Here is a 27,525-nt window from a genome sequence, read left to right as displayed (position 1 = left end):
TCTGGGCTCCGATATGCAACCATTTTGAAACTGTAGACACAGCAAAGATGGTGAGACATACGTTTGAAGGCGCAATGTTCTTTAGCTAATTGAAGATCTCTCACTCAAAGACGGAAGCCTGAAGTAAAAAGCTCATTATATTTTGCTCAGCTGCAGGCTCAGAAGTGCTGATGTCGCCAATGATAATCTGTTACCCTCATATACTTGTCAAAACGCTTGTGATGTCTCATTATCCACTCACAATGACTGCAGATAAAATGTCCTGAAAGAGAGGTTCTTTCAAATAAATTAAAACCCAATTTGCTTTTCTGACAGCTGTGGGCCTTAAGTTTATTCTCCCGTTCTCGGAACGTGTTCACAATCTCTGCCTATTCAGCGTGATATATAACATCACAGCTGCTTCTCAGAATGTCAAATAGGATATCCACATGGAACCACACCCATAAAAGCAGAAACGCAGACAGGGCAGAATGTGTATGTGTATATATGAATGTAAACACACATAAGCGCTCACGATAGAGACAAACGTAACACCATAACTCAAAGGTTCTCATCCACACAAATACATACAAATAACACCCACCCAACACACACACACACACACACACACACACACACACACACACACACACACACACACACACACACACACACACACACACACAGTATATATGTAGAGACAAATGTAACACCATAAATCAAAGGTTCTCATCCACACACAAACACAAATACATACAAATCACACACACACACACACACACACACACACACACACACACACACACACACACACACACACACACACACACACACACACGCACAGTATTTCCAATGAAAAGGGAGAAAAGGCTTGGTGAGAGGATGGAGAAAGTGGTTATGTAATTTTGCCCACAGAGGACAGCTGGAGCTATGGGGGACAGTGATGTACAGTATAAAAGTCACAACACCAAAAACACACCACAATTGTCCTGGAGAAAATTCATGCCTACAATGCAATTGTACAATTTTACTGAAATGATTTAAACCAAAGAAAATGTACTGTCAAAATTTCAAAAATGTCAGTCTACAGACTAATGTTGTCTTAACACATTGAATGCCAGCCATGTTTTCATTCCTGTAGGTAAGTTGTGCCAGGGGTGTTTTTGACGATTCTGGCTCATTTTAGAACAGCCGAGGATTCTTTTCTGTTAAGAATTCATGATCACCAATCATCTAAAAATAACTAATAGAATGTGTGCTTTCTCTGTCTAAAAGAGTTAGTTTGCAGAGTTAGTAGTTATGTAGATATTAGCCGTTGAGTACAGCATGGTTTCAGCGTCTGGAAATTTATTCAGAGATAAATGGCTTTTTGTGAAACAGTCACTTTAACCATTCATTTTTGGCATCAGTAAGACCGTCAGACATTCTAAACAATAGTTTTGAACAGTAATTTCCTCCATAACAACAGGAAACACCCCTCTCATTGAAACTCCTCCCTCCGTGTGTCTTCTCCTCCTTCCTCCTGGCTGTACAGCGGGCGTGTCAGAAGCGCTTTTGCTGCTGCCTGCCTGTGTGCCTGCCTGCCTGCTTGCCTGCGTGCGTACGCTCCTTGTGCGAGTCAAGATGGGCCGGGGAATGCGTGGGCGATGGGCAGATGTTGATTCTGGCCTTTCTGAGGTGTTTCAAAGTGTGTTTCACCTATGATCTATTTTGCAAATCGCTCTCCGCTCTCTGTGTGCTGCTGCCGGTGCGCGGCCGCTCTCAGGCAAGACAAGTCTTGAATGGATTACTGTAAAATCGCCACGGCATTTCCTTGAACGGCTTGGTCCCGCGGCAGTTTTTTCTTTGATTTCGGTCGTCTGGGGGAGCACTGTCAACACTTAGTGGGTCGGTAAAATAGATTATACACATTATCTTGCTCCAATAGTGATCTCGAAGATGTAAAAGTTGTTGATTGATGTACCACCGTCAAAAAAAAAAAATGTTTATCTAAGACGAGTAAACTCGGCTCTGGCACTTAAGCGTTGGATTATGTAAGACGAATTATTTCGGCTATGGCACTTAAGGTGTTAATCTAAAGCAAAGCATGTTGGTGTTAATATCTGTACAGTGGCAGCTGTTAAATGAGTCACACCTGATCCTGAATCTATCCTGTATTAACAGAGTACTCGAAGTAGCACTTCTGGCTCGTACGTGTAAAAGCGTAGATATTATATGACTATAGATGGGTCACCGCAGGCTCCGCCAATTCTAACAATGGTAGCAGCAAGTCTCCTAAATGGGCGTGGTCAACCATTGACTCAGACCTGCCGCAAGTCTCCTAAGTGGGCGTGTACGTGGAAAACCATGGGCAAAACCCACGTGACAAAATGACAGGAAGTGAGTTGAGGCCGTCTTGCTTGAATCGCATTGGCTTTGGTAAAAGGTCATGGGATTTTAGTATGGAAGTATGAAGTTTGTGTTCAGCAAGATCATCTTCACAAACGATGGCCACTTTTATGACTTTTGAAGCTTTTTCTGAAAACTGTTAAAAAAATATTTTACGCAAAAGTCATAAAAGTGGTCCTCGTTTGTGAAGATGATCTTGCTGAACACAAACCTTGCAGTTTCATAAACTTTTGTTAACCACAGACCTTATTTCATGCATTCAACCAAAATTCCATTACAAAAACCCCATTGCCTTTCCCCCCTATGAACCAGCAGCACAGGGACTTCCGGGGCAAGCCTGCAAAAATATCAACACTGCGGTACTCTATAGGCAAACATTTTCAAACTGTTTATTTTAAGGCTTTGAGCAACAGCACAGCAGCAGTGCATCAAACCATCATTTCTTCCACCATCAATTCAATGAACATACATTATGTGATTATTCAACATGATTTTGCATTATGTTAGCACGAATCATATACTTATATCAAAATGATTTCTTATGATTAGCATGGTAGTAATTTTGTCCATATCACCAGCCCTCCTATAGTAGATCTCTTTGTACTTCACAGCCAAAGTAAACTTCAGTTAATGTGAGTTTGATAAATTCCTCCTCTCTACCTCACCCAACTTTGCCACAAGTGTCTGACCTGATTTAGCCCCTCTGTGCTCTCTCGTTATCCATTGAATCCAGAGCAGTGGGCTGTAGAGGCAGCCAGCTCATGTTGTAATAAAGCCAGATCATGTTGTAATAAAGCCAGATCATGTTGTAATAAAGCCAGATCATGTTGTAATAAAGCCTTGCAGTGAGCTGTAGAGGCAGCTAGATCATGTTGCAGGTGGGTCTAATGGCCCATTTCCACCGCTGGTATCAGTGCGGCCCCACCCAGCTCGTCTCGCCTTTTTGTCTCATTCCACCGATCAAAAACGTGGACAACCGACGACTGATTGGTCAGGCAGAACCGTGTTTACTCTATCTACTGACTGTCAATGCTGCATACCAGTTTAGTGGGGCTTACCTTCTCTTCTGTTATGTTATTTCCATCAGTCTTTTGTGTTGCTGCCTTCGGCTCTGGTGAAATAAAATCGATCTCCTTACTCAGCTTTAACCTGGTGGTGGTTTTCAATTGTTTTGAGAGAGAAAAAGTCCGCTCCTCAGGAAGCCCTTGTAGTTGTGTGCAGCGTCGGCTCCGCTAGGCCGCAGGCGGGGGTTTAGTGAAGCCGCGGTCTTGCCTGGTGAGAGGCCGCCGGGGTAGAGGCTTCACTTCTCCCTGTAGCGCAACCCCCGTCCCTCGCGCAGCGCATGCATGTGAGTTTGACTAACAACAAAGTGATATCCATTCTCCTGGCCGATTGTCACATTTGCCCATGTAGGTCATTTAGAGGCACCAGTATTTCATAAACAGTTGAAAAGTTCTGTGTATGGATTTAATTTTAACGTTATATGTTATAGCCTACTTTGGCTATGGGCGGAGGGCAGATATGCGGTCGCTATGACGACCAGGTGTGGGCGGAGGCGAGTAAACTTGCTATGGAAACAGAGTCTATATCAAGTAGAGCCGAGTAAGACCAGATCGAGTAGAGCTGTACTGTGCTGTTATATGTGGTGGAAATGAGCCATAAATGGCATCTGGAGGGGGCTGGATAAAAGCTGCCCTGCTGCCGTCCACCACGGGTACAAGTCACTGAGGAGGTAAAGTGGTCTGAACCACTGGAGGGATTAGCTGGGAGGCTGAGTCCCCGGGGGCAAGTAACACACCCATAGTCTGTAACCATCAGCACTCTCTGGCACACACGGACACATGCACACACAGGAGCGCGCGCGCGCACGCACGAACGCACGCACGCACACACAATATCACACCGGGATTTCCCACTTTAAACTAATGGGGCATTCCTTTAAAACTGGGAAATGGGAATGTGACGGTTCAAAGGTCATGAGTTCGAACGGTGACGTCACCAGTGCTCGTATTTTCTCTCCCAAACTCGTAGGAGCCTCATCAACTCCGACCTCAAAAATCCAAGATGGCTGCTCCGCGCAACAACAGTAGTTAAAATCGTAGTAAATACTGTTTATTAGCATTTCTGTCTTGTTTGTGTCTCATTAAATCAGCTGTACACACAGCACTGTCTAACCTCTATCTGTGTGGACCTGTTGCTGCAAAATGCCGCGAAATACTTTGTTCTCAACTGTTATTGCTAACGATGGCTAGCCTGGCTAGAGCTAACCCTGACTGGTTTCCCGACTGTTTAAATGGAACGTCGGCTGTGACGTCACTCAACCGTGAAATCCGTCGCTCCCAGTTTTAAAGGAACTAGGCATCTCGCGCGCTCGCCCGTAGCTCACTTGTTCTTATGATATCACTGATGACCACTGCATGTCACGGCCTCGCCTGCTCTATGACATCGTCCTCCCGATTCTACCTACTTACATGTAGCCTCACACTGATGACATCACTGATGACATCATCATATAGCCTCAGCCTTAGGACAATCAGCCTCAGGGCAATTAGGGCAATTCATCTGCCCTAATTAAAAAAATCCGGCTCTGTCAGGTGCCCTTTACACACCCTGAAGGTTTCTGCCCGATCGCACATAAAACGACATTGCTGTGGCCGAACACAGCCGAACTTGAAACAAACAAACATTGCCCACATACTCAATTTTATAAGATGGGCCATAAACCCTGGGGATTATTTCCTATCAAGAGGAGTGTGAGAGAGTGAGTGAGTGAGTCAGTGAGTGAGTGAGTGAGTGAGTGAGTGAGTGAGTGAGTGAGTGAGTGTGTGTGTGTGTGTGTGTGTGTGTGTGTGTGTGTGTGTGTGTCTGTGTGTGTGTGTGTGTGTGTGTGTGTGTGTGTGTATTGTCTGTGGGAAAATGAGTCTTTCTGTATGCGAGTGAGAAACTGAGTGAGTGAATGGTTGCGTTAGAGAACACAATGTGTGAAAAAAGCAACAGATCGCACAACAAAGCAAACACTCAAGCAACCGAGTGAGCTTATCTCTGACAGCTGATTGTTTGGACTCTGGCCAAACCGTTGAGAGTGGATTAATCACAACATCACACAACAGGGACAGCGCTCTGTCATCAAAGACAATGCTGACACGGATGAATGGAGACAGATTTACAAAACAAATACAAACAACAGCACTGACGTCAACAAAACAAATACAAACAGCAGCACTGACGTCAACAAAACAAATACAAACAGCAGCACTGACGTCAACAAAACAAATACAAACACCAGCACTGATGTAAACAAAGGCTGGGAGGGCGGAGCTTACCTGGGAGGTCAGAGAGGGCTCCTCTCTCTATAATGTGTTTCCTGTACAGGGTCTTCAGGACCTTGGCACTGCCGAAGCGCTTGAAGCGACTCTTCACGTTGTTATAATACCATTCCAGGGACTGGGTCTGCAAAATCCTACAGACAAGGAAGGTAGGGAGGAAGGGAGGGGCCAAGGAAGGAAGGAAGGAAGGAAGAAAGAAAGAAAGAAAGAAAGAAAGAAAGAAAGAAAACAAACATGACACCAAGTCAAAAAGAGAACAGATGGCACAAAAACTATAGCCAGTAGCAGATGCTATTATTGTGCCAGGATTCTAACTTTGAATCCTGGCCAAGACTTCCATTAAAACATTGTTTAATTTAATGTATTTCTATTAGCAAAGTGGAGATAAGAAGATAACAAGGCCTGCAGTGCAAAGCAGAGGCAGGAGCACAGTGTGGAGTCAGAGGCAGGTAGGAGCGCAGTGTGGAGTCAGAGGCAGGCAGGAACACAGTGTGGAGTCAGAGGCAGGTAGGAGCACAGTGTGGAGTCAGAAGCAGGCAGGAGCACAGTGTGGAGTCAGAAGCAGGCAGGAGCACAGTGTGGAGTCAGAGGCAGGTAGGAGCACAGTGTGGAGTCAGAGGCAGGTAGGAGCACAGTGTGGAGTCAGAGGCAGGTAGGAGCACAGTGTGGAGTCAGAGGCAGGTAGGAGCACAGTGTGGAGTCAGAAGCAGGCAGGAGCACAGTGTGGAGTCAGAGGCAGGTAGGAGCACAGTGTGGAGTCAGAGGCAGGTAGGAGCACAGTGTGGAGTCAGAAGCAGGCAGGAGCACAGTGTGGAGTCAGAGGCAGGTAGGAGCACAGTGTGGAGTCAGAGGCAGGTAGGAGCGCAGTGTGGAGTCAGAAGCAGGCAGGAGCACAGTGTGGAGTCAGAGGCAGGTAGGAGCACAGTGTGGAGTCAGAAGCAGGCAGGAGCACAGTGTGGAGTCAGAAGCAGGCAGGGGCACAGTGTGGAGTCAGAAGCAGGCAGGAGCACAGTGTGGAGTCAGAGGCAGGTAGGAGCACAGTGTGGAGTCAGAGGCAGGTAGGAGCACAGTGTGGAGTCAGAGGCAGGTAGGAGCACAGTGTGGAGTCAGAGGCAGGTAGGAGCACAGTGTGGAGTCAGAAGCAGGCAGGAGCACAGTGTGGAGTCAGAGGCAGGTAGGAGCACAGTGTGGAGTCAGAGGCAGGTAGGAGCACAGTGTGGAGTCAGAGGCAAGTAGGAGCACAGTGTGGAGTCAGAGGCAGGCAGGAACACAGTGTGGAGTCAGAGGCAGGTAGGAGCACAGTGTGGAGTCAGAAGCAGGCAGGAGCACAGTGTGGAGTCAGAGGCAGGTAGGAGCACAGTGTGGAGTCAGAAGCAGGCAGGAGCACAGTGTGGAGTCAGAGGCAGGTAGGAGCACAGTGTGGAGTCAGAGGCAGGTAGGAGCACAGTGTGGAGTCAGAAGCAGGCAGGAGCACAGTGTGGAGTCAGAGGCAGGTAGGAGCACAGTGTGGAGTCAGAGGCAGGTAGGAGCACAGTGTGGAGTCAGAGGCAGGTAGGAGCACAGTGTGGAGTCAGAAGCAGGCAGGAGCACAGTGTGGAGTCAGAGGCAAGTAGGAGCACAGTGTGGAGTCAGAGGCAGGTAGGAGCACAGTGTGGAGTCAGAAGCAGGCAGGAGCACAGTGTGGAGTCAGAGGCAGGTAGGAGCACAGTGTGGAGTCAGAGGCAGGTAGGAGCACAGTGTGGAGTCAGAGGCAGGTAGGAGCACAGTGTGGGGTCAGAGGCAGGCAGGAGCACAGTGTGGAGTCAGAGGCAGGTAGGAGCACAGTGTGGAGTGGAGTCAGAGGCAGGTAGGAGCACAGTGTGGAGTCAGAGGCAGTCAGGAGCACAGTGTGGAGTCAGAGGCAGGCAGGAGCACAGTGTGGAGTCAGAGGCAGGCAGGAGCACAGTGTGGAGTCAGAGGCAGGCAGAGGCAGGCAGGAGCACAGTGTGGAGTCAGAGGCAGGCAGAGGCAGGCAGGAGCACAGTGTGGAGTCAGAGGCAGGCAGAGGCAGGCAGGAGCACAGTGTGGAGTCAGAGGCAGGCAGGAGCACAGTGTGGAGTCAGAGGCAGGCAGGAGCACAGTGTGGAGTCAGAGGCAGGTAGGAGCACAGTGTGGAGTCAGAAGCAGGCGGGAGCACAGTGTGGAGTCAGAGGCAGGCAGGAGCACAGTGTGGAGTCAGAGGCAGGCAGGAGCACAGTGTGGAGTCAGAGGCAGGCAGGAGCACAGTGTGGAGTCAGAGGCAGGCAGGAGCACAGTGTGGAGTCAGAGGCAGGCAGGAGCACAGTGTGGAGTCAGAGGCAGGCAGGAGCACAGTGTGGAGTCAGAGGCAGGCAGGAGCACAGTGTGGAGTCAGAAGCAGGCGGGAGCACAGTGTGGAGTCAGAGGCAGGCAGGAGCACAGTGTGGAGTCAGAGATTATTAGAAAATAATTGGCTTTTTAATCCAACGTTGACTCTCTCTCTCATGCTGTGTGTGTGTAGAGATTTGATTTCCCACTGTACTGTACAAATCTGTTTGTGGTGCATGCTTGTGTATCATGTGGTTTTGAGATGTGATGTCACTTTGTTTTGCACGCTTTTCTCCATAGATTTTGGTGTTGCTCCTCTTTTGTTCTTTTTATTGTTGATTGTTCTATTTTGTTTATTTGATATTATGTGTTACTTTATGTCCTGCTTTTTATAAGACCAGGGACCATGTTGGAAATAAGTGTTCACACTTTTACATCCCTTGGATTTTTGTTTCTGCTCTATCCATACAATCAATCAATCAATCAATCAATCTGGTTATTGTTTGAAAGCAGACAGGACGGTGACATAAGCAGTCATTCATAATGCAGTGTGATGAAAAGTGCTCAGAAACCTGCTGCCTTTGTGTTAGAGTTGCAGTGGATTGCATGAAACTGCCAAATCTGCTTGTAATCTCACAGACCCTCCTCCCCTTTCACTCTTTCATACCACTGTCACATTAGTGAGCTTAAATACACACACACGAGGACACATGACATAGAGCTGTTCACACACACACACGCACGCACGCACGCACACGCACACACACACACACACACACACACACACACACACACAATACATAAATACATCCGTTCTACTTTATATACTCACACATATGAATCACTTGCACAAAGTATGTATATACCGTAACACTTCTAATAGGGGCCCTCTCCCCAATTGCCGCAGAGTCTCCAATAACCGCAGGGGCTCAAACTCAATTTTGCACATTCAATTCAATTCAATTCATTTATTTGTTCGATAGGGGACAGGTGTACATTAATGAACATTTAAAAAATGTAAATGCACGACAATTGCAGTCACAAGACTGGTTTCCATTGTTAGTCCCCCTGCCAGATGATACAGGCTAGAGTCCTGATAGGGGTAAAAAGTAACATAGTGCAACAAAAATATATTTAAAATGTAAACACAATACAAGGTGCAAGTATGCAGAGAAATGGTCCTGATAGGGGGAAAAGTAACTTAGTGCAACAAACATATTTAAAATGTAAACACAATGCAAAGTGCAAAGTGCGAACCTGAGATTAGAGCTCTACATAGCTAAGTATAAAGTGCAAAGTACAAAATATACAGGAATATACAGTCTGATACTAAAACCTGAGTTTGGGATCAACATCCAGCTAAAAAGTAAGATCTACAAAGAAGACTTACTCAGTGCGAACCTGAGATTAGAGCTCTACATAGCTAAGTATAAAGTGCAAAGTACAAAATATACAGGAATATACAGTCTGATACTAAAACCTGAGTTTGGGATCAACATCCAGCTAAAAAGTAAGATCTACAAAGAAGACTTACTCAAACATAAGCCGGGAGCGGTTATTAGAATAAATATGTTTTTTCTCCCCCATTAGGCCTACAGTATGTTTTTGTGTTAAAGGGCCCATATTTTGCTAATATAATGTATTATTATTTTATTGTTGGCCTCCACTAGAGTAACTTATTGCATCAGTCATAGTTGAAAAAACTCAGTTTATCTTGTACTGGCTCTCACTGCCCCCTCCAGTTTTTGTGTTTGCAAACTTCTGCCCAGAGAGCTAGCACTGTAGAAGCGAGACTGTCTGTCTGTCTGTCTGTCTGTCTGACTATCTATCTATCTATCTATCTATCTATCTATCTATCTATCTATCTATCTATCTATCTATCTATCTAGGTTAGATGAGATAGATAGATAGATAGATAGATAGTCATGCATAACAGAAACAGACAGGCGACCTCTGCTATGGCTACTAAATTTGGTAGTTGTAAAACAATTATATCAACGAGCAACGGATTGTCAAAACGAATTTGACCATCGATGAAAAACGTGACTTGGACATAAAGCAAGCTATCAATTGATATATCAACATCCCCCTCGCTATCTACAGCTCCGCTAGGCCCGGGCTGCACCCAGACATTTCCTTCGGTGGCTGGCCAAGCAGGGATTCTATTACCGCGGCCGCCATAATGTTACACCCTGCCCGGGGAGCTTCACACTAGCTAATGTAGCTAGTTAGCTAACTTCCCAAATGCTTGTGACTATAAGTGTGCCTCTCCTAGCAAAGGCTACACGGACCAAACCAAAATGAGGACTTGGAGAAGTCAGCAAGTTGGACTAACGTTACAAGTTCTGAAAATATGTGCCTTTCGTCATTCATCGGTTGTTCATATGTCTATAAGGCAGCTGTGCTGCTAGGCTAACATAATAGCAAGTGCTAACGTTACCCAGCCGGTAACGTAGCGCTTCCTAGCTGCACATTGGACCGATGCTGGAATGAGACACATATTTTCAGAACTTACCACTTCAGTCCTACATCCTGGCTCACTTCCATGTCGTCTCCTTGTTTTTGCGGTCTGGAATCCGTTATTCCATGAGACTACTGTTGTGTTAGTCCCAGACAGCCAGGCTGGAGAGAGCCTGGTGAGTGGTGACGCAGGGTTATGTTACTGAAACACAGAACAGGGAAGAGAGGGGAAGGGTGGGAGCTAGCATGCGCGCGCTGCGCGCCGGCCGGCGGCAACGCTTTGTTGCCAGGGTAACAAGTCCTACCTGACGTCACCAAAATTATGGTTCTCGCACAAAATCGCCATAAATCCATGTCATCTTGTCTACGAGAGTTCATAGGCGCGAGGGGGGGTTCATGGGGGTAACATTAAGACACTTTCACATATTTATTTGAAGCTTAGCCCATGTTTAATATGACCATCCAAGATTGTAACAACATATTGATACAAAATTAAGAAATGCATAATATGGCCCCTTTAACTGAATTCAGTCACTTACGGTAATGACGTGTGGTTTGGAGGAAGTCAGGCGGAAGTCAGTCATGCTCTTTCTCCCCGTCAGACAGTTTTATATTTTATTCGGACATGTATTGGAAACTTGTCTTGGTGTCTACGTATTTGGTAAGTCTGCTTGTTTGTCTAGTAGTGCTGCAGTGCTGTTTCGTTAGCGTTAGTTTGGTAGCTAACGTTAGCTAACGTGCGTTCTACAATGACGTTGCTATGACTTTCCAATGAAACACTAGTCTCGCTGGTCAGCGTCCCCTCCCTACTCACGGAAGGGAGAGGAGGCTGGCCATGGGTGGTAGGCTAATGTTACTTGTTTAAAATATGGTATTGTGGTGACTGCGCAAACTAAGGAGATTGACAGTCTAATTCACTACACTACCCAGACGGCCCGCGCGCCGACGCGGTGACGTCAGGGGGGACGTTGTTACCGGTATTTAAACCGGGAAGTTGGAATGAATGTTGTGTTGTCAGAGTGAGTGCAGAGTGTGCAATAAAGCACTCGGTTTTTACTTGCATCCAAACCAAGCGCTTCCCTCTTTATTCCTGCTGCTGGATTCTACTTTATATTCCCTGGATTACTACAGTATGGCTGTTTGGCAGAGGGATTAAGAGGAGAGCAATGAACTGATACTGTAACGTAGTGGTAGTTGGATGATGATGATGGTGATGAAGGCAATACTAGGCAGTACAATACTAGGCATGTTCAAAAACCAAAACTGCCTGTACCTACCCTCTTGTGTGTACTAAGTACTATCTCACTGGTTTAAATAAGCAATTTGATACTTTCCGTTTTTGCTGACCAGAAATTCTGTGCAAAAACTAATAATCGCCTGGGTCAATTTCGTACAATAAAGAAATAACCACCTGACTCCAATTGCCGCCTGGTCTCCTTTAACCGCCTGGGGTCAGACTCGATTTAGCATAATAAACGCCCGGGCCCTTATTGGCAGTTTTACGGTAATACACCTCTTCACCATGATGGCAGCACACATCACCTAAAACTTATTTTACCTTATACTGAGATGCCTTCCAGGTACACTGAGACACTCGCACATAAACATATTATCCAGCGGTTCCCAACCTTTTCCAACTCATGGCCCACTTGAACATCTGAAAATTGTTGGCCCACATCTGACTGTAAACAGTACAGATACGTGTTCTCAGAGCACTTTTTATTTGAACGATGAAAGGAGCTGTCCATCAGCACCACAGAAACCAGAAACTGAAAGTGAGGGTCTGTCTGTAATTGGCTAATTAAGAAATTGATTTCAAATTAGATAACGGTATCATTTAACAATGGAGAAATGCATTTTCTTATATAATAATAATAATGATAATAATAATAATGATGATAATAATAATGATGATAATAATAATACTACTACTACTACTACTACTACTACTACTACTAATAATAATAATAACTCACAAAAATCTTAATGTTTTGCAAATGATTTGGCGGCCCACTTGCAATACCTGCACGGCCCACCAATGTGCCCCAGCCCACAGGTTGGGAATTGCTGCTGTATACCAAGTATTTCACATATATTTTGTATGGTTCATATATTTTATGGTGTATCTTACTAATATAATAAGGCGGCCCAGTTCGCGCACACTCACTCGAGTGACATCACTGATGAGATCACATTTGCTTCAGTGACATCACTGATGACATGATCACAATTGCTCAAGTGACATCCGAGAGGTCTGGGAACATGGAGGTCGAATAACATAGCAAGGCGGCCGGAGGGAGGAACATTGAGGAGGGGTTGGAGCCCCGAGTCTGGAATTTGTGTAATATTCTGTGAGGCAGCAAATGTGCCGCAAGGCATCCAGTCTGCTGAAAAGCCATTAGAAGAAGAAGACTGGCTTGAGCCAGTAGCGTGCAAAGAAAGCTAAACACATGAGTTGGCATGAGTTTGGTCACACCCAAAAAAGGTGTGACCATGGCACATCCTCTCCAGAGTCTCCATGGCACATCCTCTCTAGAGTCTCCAACCTAGAAATGTGCGCGTGAAGTGTGCAGATTTCTAGTTTATTTACTACTATGCGTGTGTACTGTGTATAGGTGTTTCATATGTGTATGTGCAGGTACTTTGTGTGTACTGCAAACTGCAAACACACTACTTTTGCCATCGACTCCATCTCACTGAAGAGAAGGGAGCATGAGAGCGATTATATATGCAAGTGTGTGTGTGTGTGTGTGTGTGTGTGTGTGTGTGTGTGTGTGTGTGTGTGTGTGTGTGTGCATGTTGCTGCTTCTGCTCAGCAAAGAGATGAGGGAGAGGGTGAAAATAGCCCTGCTAATAAAGGGATCCTGAGTGCCCCCAAGGCTCTCTCCCTCCTTCCCTCTTAACCTTCTTCCCTCCCTCTCTCCCTCCCTCCATCCCTCTCAGTGTATTTATTATCCTCGGCCAATGCCACGGGTCGGCCCGGCCGCTCTAATGGTCGCTGCCGAGTTCCAGTGAAGAGGCCTGCAGGGTGAATTGATCTCTCCTTAAGCCCGAGGAGGACGGCACATAAATGAATATGTGGGAGAGCAACGCACAGTGCAGCATGGCTGCCGTCACCCCAGGCACAAATACAAATCGCCTCCACCTGCAGTCTGAAATGAGCTGCAGCCACAGAGAGAGAGCGGCCTTTGCAGCGAGGTCTATTGAAAAACAGGAAAGTCAGGCATTGGTAGGCGGTGATAGGGTTATGAGTGGAATCTCAATCCACTTAAATAAATTAAGCTGTGTGTCTGCATGGATGGTACACCCGCAAGAGGGAGAATTACATACAATAAATCAATTATATTTGAATTTGATGACTGCGCTTGAGATGTAATCTATGGTATGTGTACACTAAGGTTAGGAGTCAAAAGTTTCACATTACACAACACATTTTCTTTATTTTGTATTTTTTTTAGTATAGGCCAATAAATCTGGGGGGGGGCACACACCTAACTGAGAACAAATTGACACAAAAGGTTTTTCAATGGATTGTTACCATTAGGCATGTGAAAAAACATAGTTAAAGTCTACCCAAATGGAAATTCAGGAAAGGGGTCATTTTCAAGATGGCGTCCGAGATGGCTGCCGGGAGCTTAAAATAGCTATATCTCAATTACTATTCAACCTAGAAAGGTGGTTTTGGTGTCTAAGCCTAGGTTTTATGACTCAAGGAATACAACTGAATCAGTGAAATTACCATCAGTTCATTATTTATTGACAAATCCAAGATGGTATCCCAAGAAAGGGCCCCAAATTCAGGTGAATAGGGTAATTTTTTTAAACTAATATCATCATGAAACTTTTTTGTATTACAAGTTTTCTGAAATGCTATGTTTAAATATGTAAATTTGCAGAAAACTAACCAATTAGGCCAGTCAATATGAAAAAAATAGCACCTAACCCTGAACCAATTGATAGAGACGTTTTTTTCAATGGATTCTGGTGCTATTAGGTATGTTAAATAACATTAGGGATGTCCGATATTATCGGCCTACCGATATTATCGGCCGATATTAGCATAAAAAAATCGATATCGGAAAATATCGGTATCGGTTTTCATGCCGATATATATATATATATATATATATATATATATATATATATATATTTCAAATACAGGGGGAGTCTCACTGAGAGCAATGCTCTCTTTTTCAGGAGTGCCCTGCTCACATTCATCCACACACTCATACCTGGAAGCTGACCAGTACAACCACAGTCTGATCTGTTGGCCACTGAGCAGCTCCACTGGAGCGGTTGGGGTTAAGGGCCTTGCTCAAGGGCACCTCAGTGGTGGTAATGAGGGAGGGGCAAGCGCTGCCTTTTCACTTTCCCCACCCAGATTTATCCTGCCGGTCCCGGGGATTGAACCGACGACCTTCTGGTCACAAGCTCGCTTCTCTAACACTTACAACTTTAACACAACATGCATATTATATATTAAAGTCTTCAGCTACATTAAGCTACATTATGTACCGTAAATTCCGGACTATAAGGCGCACCGGTCTATAAGCCGCACCTTCAAAGGTGACTATTTTTTTCTTCTATAAGCCGCACCGGTCTATAAGCCGCGGGTGTTTTGATGTTTAATTACCATATGTAAGGCTTCGTGCACAGAGGGGATTGTCGGGAAAGAGATGGCTGTTTGGGGAAGCTCCCATTTATTAACATTTCAACAAAACAAAAGTCAGGTCACTAATCCCCAGACAAAATCACACATTGTGAGATGCTTAAAAATCACCATCGGCGGGAGCTGCTGTGCAGCCAAGAACACAAGTGAAATTCGTTCTCTCGTGACCTGTGGTTCTCAACGTGATGGACGATTCACCTTTCTTGTTAACAGTCCTAGTGAGAGGCAGGTCGAACGTCAAAGGCACTTCATCCATATTTATGATCTGCTCCGGTCCGATGGAATATTCCTTGATCTTTCTTTGTGTGAATTCGCCGAAGTTTGTAATTTTCTCCTGGTAGTCGGGAGGGAGTTGCTGACACACAGTCGTCCGCGCCCTGACGGACAGTCCCTTTCGTCTCGGGTTTGTGCATGATCCTTTGCTGCTGCTGCTGTTGTTGTTCCTGTCTCGCTACTGTCTCAGACATGGCTTTCAGGCTCAATCGCCGCCATCGTCGTAACACAGCCAGTTCTCCATCTTTTGAAGCATGATGTTAGATTACAACGAGCTAGTTGTGTGGCTTAGCCTTCCAAAATGTTGCTGTTAGTTTTTTAGAATGTAATACATAGAATTGGGAATGTTACATTCAATTTCATTCAGACTGTCTTACAGGCTCAATCGTTGCCTTTTTCCCCCCGGAGCGAGGGAGGAGGGAGGGAGGGTGTTTTACCGTAGTGGCTGAGAGAGAGTAGTGGCACAGTGCTCCAATCAGGTCGCGAGGCACATTTTTTGCAACATCATCCAATCAGGGTCTCGCTCTCATAATGTCTGTCTTGCTCTCGTTCTGCCTCATACCAACATCCATAGATTTTGGAGGTTCCCGAGTGGCCGTTTGCTGGAAAAATCCATAGAAAAGCCGCACCGTTATATAAGCCGCAGGGGGCAAAAAAGGCCAAAAAACGGGAAAAAAGCCGCGGCTTATAGTCCGGAATTTACGGTAACTTGTTACGTGAAATTTTGGTGGAAAAAAAGCCCGCTTATATCGGTATCGGTTGATATCGGTTGATATCGGTATCGGAAATTAAGAGTTGGACATTATCGGATATCGGATATCGGTAAAAAAGCCAATATCGAACATCCCTAAATAACATACAAAAAAAAGTCTACCAAAAAGAAAATTCCGGAAAGGGGTAATTTTCTCTCATTGAATAGTAAAATGAGATATAGCCATTTTAAGCTCCCGGCAGCCGCCATCTTGAAAATAACCCCTTTCCGGATTCCCCCCCCTCCCCTTATATCATAGATTCTTTAAAGTAGTAGCTACCCTTTGCCTTGAGGGAAGGTCAAAGGCTTTCAAAACAAATTCACACATAAGCATCAACTTCACTCATTTATATTTGTCTAAGAAACCAATTTTAATATTTCAATTATAAACCGTTGGATCAGAATGGAAATGGAATGGAATGGAAAACCTAGAACATTCAATCAGGTGTGTCCAAACGTTTGACTGGTAGTGTATGTGTTATGTGTGTGAGGGCACATTGTGACAGAGTGTCACTGTTGCTAAATGTGTATTGTTCTCATGTCAAAGCTCTCATTCCTCAGCCTGTCATCCAAATTCAGAAATGAGCCAAGCTTTTCTTCTCCGAACAGAAGGATTTAGGACAACGGATGAGATTAGAGGCATCTGGATGAATGAAGCATGACACCGCATCCCTTGAGTGATGCGATCTAAATAAAAAGCAGAGAAGAAGAAGGGAGGAGAGTAGAGTGGATAAGCAGAGGCTTTCAAGCAAATAGACATTTCATAATGAGGCAGGGAGATTCCCTCATGCTCGGCTGCTGCATGAATAAGTAGGTGGGATTCCGGATGGTCTCCTGACACTGGGTCTACCCTTCCCCCACCCTTCACCCACCCCGCCTCGGAGCCTACGAACGAACGCTTGGCCACTCCTCCTCCGATGCCAAAACACCTCACTCCTCCCCTCTATTCTTCTTAAGATTGATTTACACATCCATCCATCCATCCATCCATCCATCCAGGTAGCAGTCCCAGCAGGGACGTGCCGAGCAAACCTCCATGGGGAGGCGACCAGGAGGCATCCTTACTAGATGTCCACCTCGACTGGTTATTTTCTGTGTGAAGGAGCAGCTGAGTCCCTCATGGGTGACCGAGCCTCTCACCTTGTCTAAGGCAGATGCCAGCCACCCTGCTGAGGAAACCCATTTTGGCCGCTGGTATCTGCGATCTCGTCCTTTTGATCATGACCCATAGTGTAGTTCATGACCATAGGTGAGAGAAGACCATAGGTCTCGATCTTCCCATGATCGAGAAGATCGAGAGCAATTACCTTCTTGCTCAGCTCTCTTTGTGTCACAAAAAAGTTGCACATCTAAATGAGCTGTAAATAAAATATGTATTACAGAGTATGTAGAAGTGCAAGAACAAGTACTCTGTGTCTTTGCCAACTTCCCACTTCCCCTGGCAAAAGGAACTATTAACATAATTGACTTCCTGAGCCTCCCGATGAATCGCTTCAGCTTCTGTTGAGGCTGTAAAGGAGAGAAGGGGAGAGAAGAAAGAGAGAGGGAGGGAGAGAGAGAGAGAGAGAGGGAAGAAAGAAAGAGAGAGAGAGAGGGAAGAAAGAGAGAGAGAAGAGGTGCGGGGGTTGACTCTAACGGAAGATCAAAAAGGCTCTATCCTCCTCTGAAGACGTGTGGAGTGATTTCTCTTGTTAATGGAAGAAAATAAGATGAGAAATGAGATGGTTCTCAGCTCCCGGGTTAGATCAAAGAGCCTGACGTTTGGGGAGCGGCGCCCCTCGAGCTGTGAGGTCTTAACGAGCAAAGTGTTTGAGGAGCTGCTGTATCTATAGTGCTGTATCTCGCTCGCCTCCTCTAGAACAACTCCATCAATGTGTTTACAGTACGTCTTGACTGCAAGGCAGGGCCATTTAAGCTGAGATTTCTTGACAACGTGTCAAATTAATTTTGAATTCGCAAAAAGAAAAAATCGTTCTTCAAAGCGAAAATCGTTAGAAACTGATTTAATTCTAGCGCTCATTAACATTTACCAGTGCACACAGGAGGTATCAATTAAAACCAAAGGAGAGGCTGAACAGTGCGATGATTTGCTTACTGTTACAGTATGCGGCATTGAAGCGGGCCTTCTGGCTGCAAGTTGGCTCCGCCTTGTCACTACACTACCTTGCTGCGCCTTTATTTAATAATTGAATTAAATAATTTAATTCACTCAATGTAAACTAACCCAACTATAACTAAGCCAACTATATATTATTATAACTGTATGTTATTAAAAAACAAAATAACACACAGGTGGGGGAAGAGATGGCAAGTTCTGTTATGAAGATTTAAAAAAAATACAAATAAATCAATCTAAGTCCAAATACGAATTAGTGGCCTTTCATCCATGTCCCTATAACTCGTCTCCTCTGTGGTCCTCTGTGGTCCTGTGTGCTCCTGTGTTTGTACGCGTCAGTGCAGATTTGTTTGAGTGTGAGATGGGAGAAGGGGATTTGGAGCCTGTGAGTGTTGTGCGCTTCAGTATTTTGTGATTTTATGAAGAGGAGGAAAAAGAGAGAAACTGTTTTTGTGAAAGAGGACGTGAGAGAGAGCGACTGTGCGTATGGCTGATGTTACCATTGTGACTGAGTACTTGGATGTACGCTTACACAGTGTGTGTGTGTGTGTGTGTGTGTGTGTGTGTGTGTGTGTGTGCGTGTGTGTGTGTGCGCGTTTCATACGCACTACCTATGCATTTATGTACATTTGACCTATTTATGTATGTCTGTAGGCTTGTAGGTTGTTATGTATGCATTACTTATTGTAAATATTTCTGTATGTTCAGCATCTTCAGGGTAGAGGTTCTCTCTGGAGCGGCACAGTCTACTGTATATTGCTGCACCACACATAATAATAAAAAAACAAGCCTCTCTGCTATATTCAGTGTTTGCGGCACACAGACAACACCAGGTTGTGGGTCAACTGCTAAAAAGTCTGCGTGCTTTTCAGTGAACCCAGGCAAAGACCCTCTAACCCAGGGGTTCCCAAACTTTTTTGGCTTGTGACCCTATTTTGACGTCACAAAAATCTAGGGACCCGAGACATTTTAAATTCCAGTAGACCATCGATAATATCATCAGTGACATCGTCAGTGATGTCACATTATGCTTCTTTCCCCCAACAGAATTCTGACTTTAATCTAAAAATTCTGACTTTTTTCTAAAAATTCTGACTTTTTTCTCAAAATTCTGACTTTTTTCTCAAAATTCTGACTTTTTTCTCAAAATTCTGACAGTAACTTCGAATTCTGACTTTATTCTCAGAGTTCTGACTTTATTCTCAGAATCCTGATTTAAAGTTATAATCTAAAAGAGTCACTCACAATGTTGATTGAGGCCTATGTCCATTTGGATGAAGCCTTTGCAGTATAGTGACATTATGTGACATTACACTGTTTGGATCTCACCTGCAATTACCACCCACCGCCATAGGTGTCACCCAAGAGAACAAAACTGAAATCTTAGAGATGATCACTTTCAAATCAAAACTAAAAAAAAAAAGAAAATCACACAAGTGACCCTAATCATCTTCGGTAATATTAAATTGTGTGTGGTGTAAAAGATAAATAAATAGACTTCCGGTATGTTGGCGGAGTAGGCAGTCGCAGAGTGAAACCGTGCTCCCGGGCATATCGCAATTCTTACACTAAATGAATCAAAAACTCGCTTCCTTCTAGTCTGGGAAGTTAAATGAGTGGAAAGAGAAGGAAAGGAGCCCGAAAAGGCAGAAAAGGTGAGCTGCTCACTCGGGAAGAAGAAAACGCCGTAGCGGTGGCTAACTCTGAAGCTAACGATAGCGTTAGCTTACCTGAAACACCTCAAAGCAGCGAGGAGGCTAGCCCCGGACCAAACATGGACTCCGAACAAATACTCTCAGCAATAAAAGAACTAAAAGCAGACCTCAAGGGAGATAGCGATGGGCTGAGACGGGAGATTAATACTATGGGACTAGAAATCAACGGAAAACTCGATGGTATTGCTGCGGAAATGCAGAGCTTGAAGGACCGCGTGGGAGAGACTGAGTCACGACTGGAGCGAGTAGAGAGCTGGGCGACGGAGCTAACCGAAGCGCTCTGTATCAGTATGGACAAACAACGTGCCTTGCAGAACAAGCTAACAGATTTAGAATCCAGATCAAGGAGGAACAACATCTGCATCTTCGGAGTGGCAGAGGGAGAAGAGGGTAACTCAGTGCCGCAGTTTATCGATAAATTCCTCAAAGGCGAGCTGCCACTGTCACAGGATCTGGATTTCAAGATACAGCGGGCCCATCGTTCTCTGGCAAACAAACCTCCGCAAGGCGCTCCACCAAGACCCATCATCATCAACTTCCAGGAGTTTACAACTAAAGAGATGGTGCTGAGGGAAGCTTGGAAGAAGGGGAAGATTCAGTGGAACAACAGACCTATATATTTTGACCATGATTACGCGGTCGAGATTGTCAAGAAGCGCAAGGAGTACAACGGGATAAAGAAAGCGTTAAAGATCAAAGGGGTTCGCTTCCAGACTCCATTCACAAATATGCGGATTCACTGGGACACGGGGATCCAGACGTACGCTAATGCTCAGGAGGCGCATAGGGAGCTGAAGAGACGCGGAGTGCCGGTAGAGGAGCTGGTGTCAACCGAGGGAGACATCAGGATGGAAGTGCAGCTACGGGACGGGACGGGAGGACAACAGACACCAGCAGCTGACCGAGAGAGGAGCCGTGCTGCCGCCATGAGAGCAAGAGAGAAGCTCAGGGAGTATCAGCGCACCCCCAAAATGTGAAGAAGATTAATCAGCACACTTGCATGACTTTAATGATTCCGAGTTATCATCAATAACAATGCCACAAGAATAGGTGAAGAGGATTTAATCAATAGCTGGTATGGGAGCCTAGGCTCCAAGTAAAAAAAAAAAAAGAAAATGTAATCACAACACTACCGATTGGCGGAGTATTATTATCATTTATGTGCCTGGGAGAAACGGTTTCAGTGGGCGGAGACGGTTACGTTGGACTTGTAAGATGGCAGAGTTAAGGCTGATAGCCACTTGTGCCACACTTAGTTTAGGACCCTCTCATAGGGAGAGGCTTTTCCATCGACCTACCAACGGGGTCAGAGTAGAGGAGGAAAGAGTGTTTCCTCCTCGTTTGGAGGTCCGTTTAAGTTTAATTTTGGTTGAAAGTTTGTTAGGTAAATGTGTTCTATGTGTTCAATGTGTGTCGCGAGGGGCTGCTAACTCATCTACTACGTGGAAAATGAATGTCGGGGTCTAATGACTTGAAAATTGCATCTTTGAATGTAAATGGCTTAAGCAACCCAGTTAAGAGGAGCAGAGTCCTATCTAAAATGAAAAAAGATAAGACACAAGTGATTTTCTTGCAAGAGACTCATATGTCGAAACAAGAACATGAGAAGTTGAAAAAGTTTGGGTATGTAAATTCATTTTTTAGCTCTTGTAAAAATAGTAGGAAAAGAGGAGTGGCTACTCTGATACATAATTCCGTTAATTTTGAATTGATAAAGGAGAAAAGAGATAAGGAAGGCAGATATATTGGGGACGGCTTTAGCTCAGGAGGTAGAGCGGGTCGGCCAATGACGCAAGGGTTGGCGGTTCGATCCCCGCTCCCTCCCAGCTGCTGTCGTTGTGTCCTTGGGCAAGACACTTAACCCCAAATTGCTCCCGATGGTGTGTAGGCACCCTGCGTGGCAGCCTGCCGCCATTGGTGTATGAATGGGTGAATGTAGACTATCTACTCATTGTAAAGCGCTTTGGATAAAAGCGCTATATAAATGCAGACCATTTACCATTTACCATATATGATTATTATAGGGAAGATAGATAATGCTCTGCTCACCTTAATCAATGTGTACACCCCGCCTGAGAGTGATAGAAAGTTCTTCAAGCTCCTCTTCGACGTATTACTTTCCGAAGCAGAGGGGATTTTAGTATGTGCCGGAGATTGGAATACAATCTTAACACATTCACTGCCAGCCGTTTTTTTTTTTTACTGTAGGTAGCTTCTGCCAGAGGGTTTTTTTGAGGATTCTGGCTCATCTTTCAAGACCCGAGGATTCTTTTCTGCTAAGATTTTGTGAACACAAAATATCTCAAAAGAACTAATAGAATGTGTGCTTTCTCTGTCTAAAAGAGTTAGTTTGTAGAGTTAGTAGTTATGTAGGCATTAGCACTTGAATACAGCATGGTTTCAGCGTCTGAAAATTTAAGCTGAGATAAATAGCTTTTTGTGAAATTCGATAGAACAGTCACTTTAACCATTCATTTTTGGCATCAGTAAGACGTCAGACATCTAAACAATAGTTTTGAACAGTAATTTCCTCCATAACAGCAGGAAACCCCCCTCTACTTCAAACTCCTCCCTCCGTGTGTGTTCTTCTTGGCTGCAGCGGGCGTGTCACAAGCTCGTTTCTGCTGCTGCTGCTCCTGTCTGCTGGCGGCCGCTGAGCGAGGATGGGCTCGCTCGTTTCTCGAAACGGGGTTTCTTTTGCGATTCTGGTCTTATTTATGCTGCGTGTTTCAAAGTGTGTTGCACCCATAATCTATTATGCAAATTTGCAATCCCCCACCGCCAGCAATCAGCGCGAAAGCGAAAGCGTTTTCGCCAATCCATTTTACAGTATGAAAATGGTTTCATCGCGCGTTCCCCTGCAGTTTTGGCTCTGCTTTTTCTAGAATGGAGAGCACTGTCGCCACTTAGTGGGTCGGTGGAATGGGTTGTACACATTCGGTGGCTTCAATATTTATATAAGAGATGTAAAAGGGTTAGATCAACGTCCCACCGTCAAATTTTTTTTTTTTTTTTTTTTTGACGTATTAAAACGTCATTGGCAGTCAACCGTTGGATTTTTTTTGACGTATCAACACGTCATTGGCAGTGAACGTGTTAAACTACTCCCAAGATACCACAAGTACAAGTAAACATAGGTCGCAGAGGTCTAAAGATCTTAATATTCTAATTAAGGAGTCTGGCTTGTTTGACGTTTGGAGGAACATAAATGTAGGAGTTAAAGATTACACTCATTACTCAGCATCACATCGGGTGCATTCTAGACTAGATTTCTTTTTGATGAATACTGGAGATAGATATAGGGTGATGGACTGCTCGATAGGAACAGCGTATATATCCGATCACAATATAATTTATCTGACTATACATTTGAACGATAAGCAAAGAAATGGACTTTGGAGATTGAACGTTAGCATCCTAAACAACGAAAACGTGGTGACGCAGATCCAAGAAGAAATCATTGATTGTATAAAGGTTAATGACAATGGTCAAGTGAATCCAGTCCTGGTATGGGATACGGTCAAAGCAGTAATGAGAGGGAAGTTAATATCAAAAACGGCATATTTGAACAAGCTCAGGAAATTAAGATATGAGGAGCTACAGAGAAATTTGAGAGAATTAGAGAGTCGACGTCCAATAGAGGGAGATGAAGCATTGGTTGAGCAGTTAAAAGGAGTAAGGAAATTGAGATTCACAAAACAGACATTTTATGAAGCAGGGCCGAAGGCAACTAAAATCTTAGCGAAACGCCTCAAAAATCAACAAATTAGGAATTCAATACATAAAATTAGGGATCCCTCGGGAAATAAACTTACCTATGAGCCAGAAAAGATTCAGAAAATCTTCAAAGAATACTATGAAAACTTATACTCGCAACCTGAGTTGGAAAATGAAGATAGCATTAGACAATTTCTACTAAAATTAGACCTCCCGTCCATAGGTGAGATACAAAATGAAACTTTGACCGATCCCATAACAAGAGAAGAACTGGATTCTGCAATTGGAAGGCTGAAAGCCAACAAAAGCCCGGGGAGCGATGGCTTTCCAAATGAGTGGTATAAAATCTTTAAAGAGGAACTCGCTTCGGTCCTGCTGAACTCCTTTAACTGGACACTGGACAAAGCTGAGGCTCCCCCATCATGGAAAGAGGCTGTGATCTCGGTCCTACCAAAGGATGGGAAGAATAAAGAGTATTGTGAGTCCTATCACCCTATATCTATTTTGAATGTTGATTATAAACTGTTTACATCTATAATGACTAAGAGAACGGAAGCTATTTTACCAGATTTGATACATGAAGATCAGACAGGGTTTATAAAAGGCAGACAAACGCAAGATAACATCAGACGTACTCTTCATATCATTGAACAGGTGGACAAGCAACATCTAAATGCAGCCCTGGTGAGTCTCGATGCAGAAAAAGCGTTTGATCGGGTCAGTTGGTCTTTTCTGTTTAGAGTTCTAGAAAGGTTGGGATTCAACGATCAATTCATAAGATGCATACAAGCCTTATATGACAACCCGACCGCTAGAATAAAGATCAATGGCCATCTGACGGATAGATTCAAACTGTTCAGAGGGACTCGCCAGGGTTGTTGCGCTAGCCCCGCCCTCTTCGCGATTTTCATAGAGCCGCTGGCTCAAGTTATTAGAGAAAGTAGAGAGGTGAGGGGCGTCACTGTAGCAAAAGAGGAACATAGAATAGGTCTTTTTGCAGACGACATTATTGTTTTCCTACAAAATCCAAACTCAACATTTCCCAAGCTTATGTCAATTCTAGATGAATATGGTAGGATGTCAGGTTATAAACTAAACATTACAAAGACTCAGGTTTTGGCATTTAATTTTTCACCCAGTACAGCAATCAGGTTAAAATACAAATTGAAATGGGAGGCAGATTCAATTAAGTACCTTGGGGTGCTAATTACCCATGACAAGAACAAAATTTATGAGTCAAATTATAATATTATTAATAATAAGTTAAAGAAGGATTGGTTAAAATGGTCTACGCTGATTATGGATTTTAGTTCTAGAATATAGGTGATCAAAATGAACGTGTTGCCGAGGCTGTTATACCTCTTTCTATCATTACCGGTTAAGATCCCAGACTCTCAGTTCGTATCGTGGGATAAACAGATATCACGATTTATATGGGCAGGTGCCAGGCCCAGGGTGAAATTCAAGACACTCCAGATTGGAAAAGAGAGAGGAGGCCTGGCATTACCAAACATTAGGGAATATTATTATGCTGCTCAACTGAGATATGTTGTCTGCTGGTGCTCTCCGACCTACCGGGCTAGATGGAAAGATATTGAGATGGGTCTGGAGCAAGTTCAACCTCAGACATTACTAGGGGGAAAGGTTTGTGCAATTTTAAAGGGAGATAACAACATTCTAGAAAACTCATTAATAATTTGGAAAGAAGTGGTTAAAAAATATAACTTAGCAAAAGATAGTAAACTATTGATCTGGCCAGCCCAGTCCCCCAGCTTCAGACCTGGAGAATTGGATAATACCTTTGCAAGGTGGAGGGAAAGGGGTATGACAGCCATGTGCACACTATTGGAGGGTCACAATTTTAAGTCTTTCGAGAAGTGTAAAACCGAATTTGATCTAGAAAACTGGGACTTACTCAGATATCTTCAGTTAAGACACTTCTTCGATACAGAAATTAAGAAACAAATCTCAGATGAAGGAAATGAAGTGATTGAAGTATTTTTGGGAGCATATAGTCAAACCCCAGCTAAAACTGTTTCTAGATTATATAGAAGTTTGCATAACCGTAATGGGAATAATTCACTGTATGTTAAATCGAAATGGGAGCTAGAACTGGGAATTAATCTGTCAGAGGATGATTGGCTTTCGATATGCGAAACACAACAAACTTCAACAAGCTCCAGAGGATGGAGGGAATTTGGCTGGAAAAATCTGATCCGCTTTTTTATCACACCTCAAATCAAAAACAAACAATTAGGTGAACAGCTGGAGACAGTGTGGGGTGGTGAACGCCAATCATTCTCATATTTTCTGGTTTTGCACAAAAATACAATCTTTCTGGGTCACAATTAGTCAAACTGTAAAAGAAGTCTTGGGTTACGAGTTCCCTAGGGAGCCACAGGTTGTATATCTTGGGTTAATCACAGAAGAGGCCATACATAAGGAGGACTTCTATCTCTTTAAGATTCTCACTCTTGCGGGGAAAAAGGCCATTACGAGGAATTGGCTCAAAGAAGATCCACCAGGAGCAGATCAATGGTTGGCCATAGTAGAGGAGATTCACTCCATGGAAAAAATGACTTTTCGCATTAGAACGAAGGCCAAGATTCTGGATCGCCGATGGGAAAAGTGGACTGCCTTCAGAGCAAGAGGCGAGCAGAATCCAATAACGGACTAAAAGGAAGGACCCGAGAACAGAGAAGCGTAACCCCCTGCGACAGTTTTGTTTTTGTTTGTCTCTTTCTGTCCCTGTCTTCTTTTCCTTTCAAGTGTCGATGTATGTCTATGTACTTTTGTTAACTCAAAATAAAGAGTTAAAAAAAAGAAGAAAAAAAAGATAAATAAATAAATAGAAATGTCAGGCGACCCTATTTGAATTCCAGGCGACTCCACTTAAGTTTGGGAACCACTGCTCTAACCTGTCTCCAAATGATTTACAGTAAAACCATGGCTGTTTGCAGCAGGCTGGAGAACAGCTCTCACACAGCAGCACTCCTGTAAGAAACAAGCAGCTCTCACACAGCAGCACTCCTGTAAGATACAAGCAGCTCTCACACAGCAGCACTCCTGTAAGATACAAGCAGCTCTCACACAGCAGCACTCCTGTAGGAAACAAGCAGCTCTCACACAGCAGCACTCCTGTAGGAAACAAGCAGCTCTCACACAGCAGCACTCCTGGAGGAAACAAGCAGCTCTCACACAGCAGCACTCCTGTAAGAAACAAGCAGCTCTCACACAGCAGCACTCCTGTAGGAAACAAGCAGCTCTCACACAGCAGCACTCCTGTAAGAAACAAGCAGCTCTCACACAGCAGCACTCCTGTAAGAAACAAGCAGCTCTCACACAGCAGCACTCCTGTAAGAAACAAGCAACTCTCAGCACTCCTGTAAGTAACAAGCAACTCTCAGCACTCCTGTAAGTAACAAGCAGCTCTCAGCACTCCTGTAAGAAACAAGCAGCTCTCACACAGCAGCACTCCTGTAAATAACCTTTGTAGGAAGCAGCTGGAGTATTGATTACCATCAGTGCCTTTGTGATGGCAATTCAGATAGGCATGCGGGAACACAACCAGAGCCCATCCTGCATAATAAGGTGGTTAGAGAAAGGTGCTGTGAAATTATTTTCTCTCTCTTACTTCCTCCTATCTCTTTCTTCTTCTTCTTTATGTGTGTGTGTCCATCCACTGGACATATAGGATGCACTGTAGTGTGTGTGCACACACACACACACACACACACACACACACACATGCCTCCTTACCCTTGGCAGCCATTGCAAAGTTCTGCCTCGTTCATTTAGCTCGTCCC

General features: G+C 44.4%; 1 protein-coding gene across 1 annotated transcript in view; it reads right to left on the bottom strand.

Annotated features, from left to right (window-relative positions):
* The window catches only part of myripb (myosin VIIA and Rab interacting protein b), a gene marked incomplete at both ends in the record, with an annotated part of 348,564 nt that overhangs the window by 90,235 nt on the left and 230,804 nt on the right, over positions 1-27,525 (bottom strand). The window contains one exon of the mRNA XM_083663019.1: positions 5,691-5,827. Coding sequence (XP_083519145.1) covers positions 5,691-5,827 — 137 coding nt within the window. The remainder of the gene's footprint in view (positions 1-5,690; positions 5,828-27,525) is intronic.

Source organism: Poromitra crassiceps (genome assembly GCF_964638095.1).
Source record: "Poromitra crassiceps genome assembly, chromosome: 2".
Taxonomy (NCBI): Eukaryota; Metazoa; Chordata; class Actinopteri; order Beryciformes; family Melamphaidae; genus Poromitra; species Poromitra crassiceps.
Note: the sequence above shows the minus strand (reverse complement) of the source record. Positions and strands in the feature narration are given on the sequence as shown.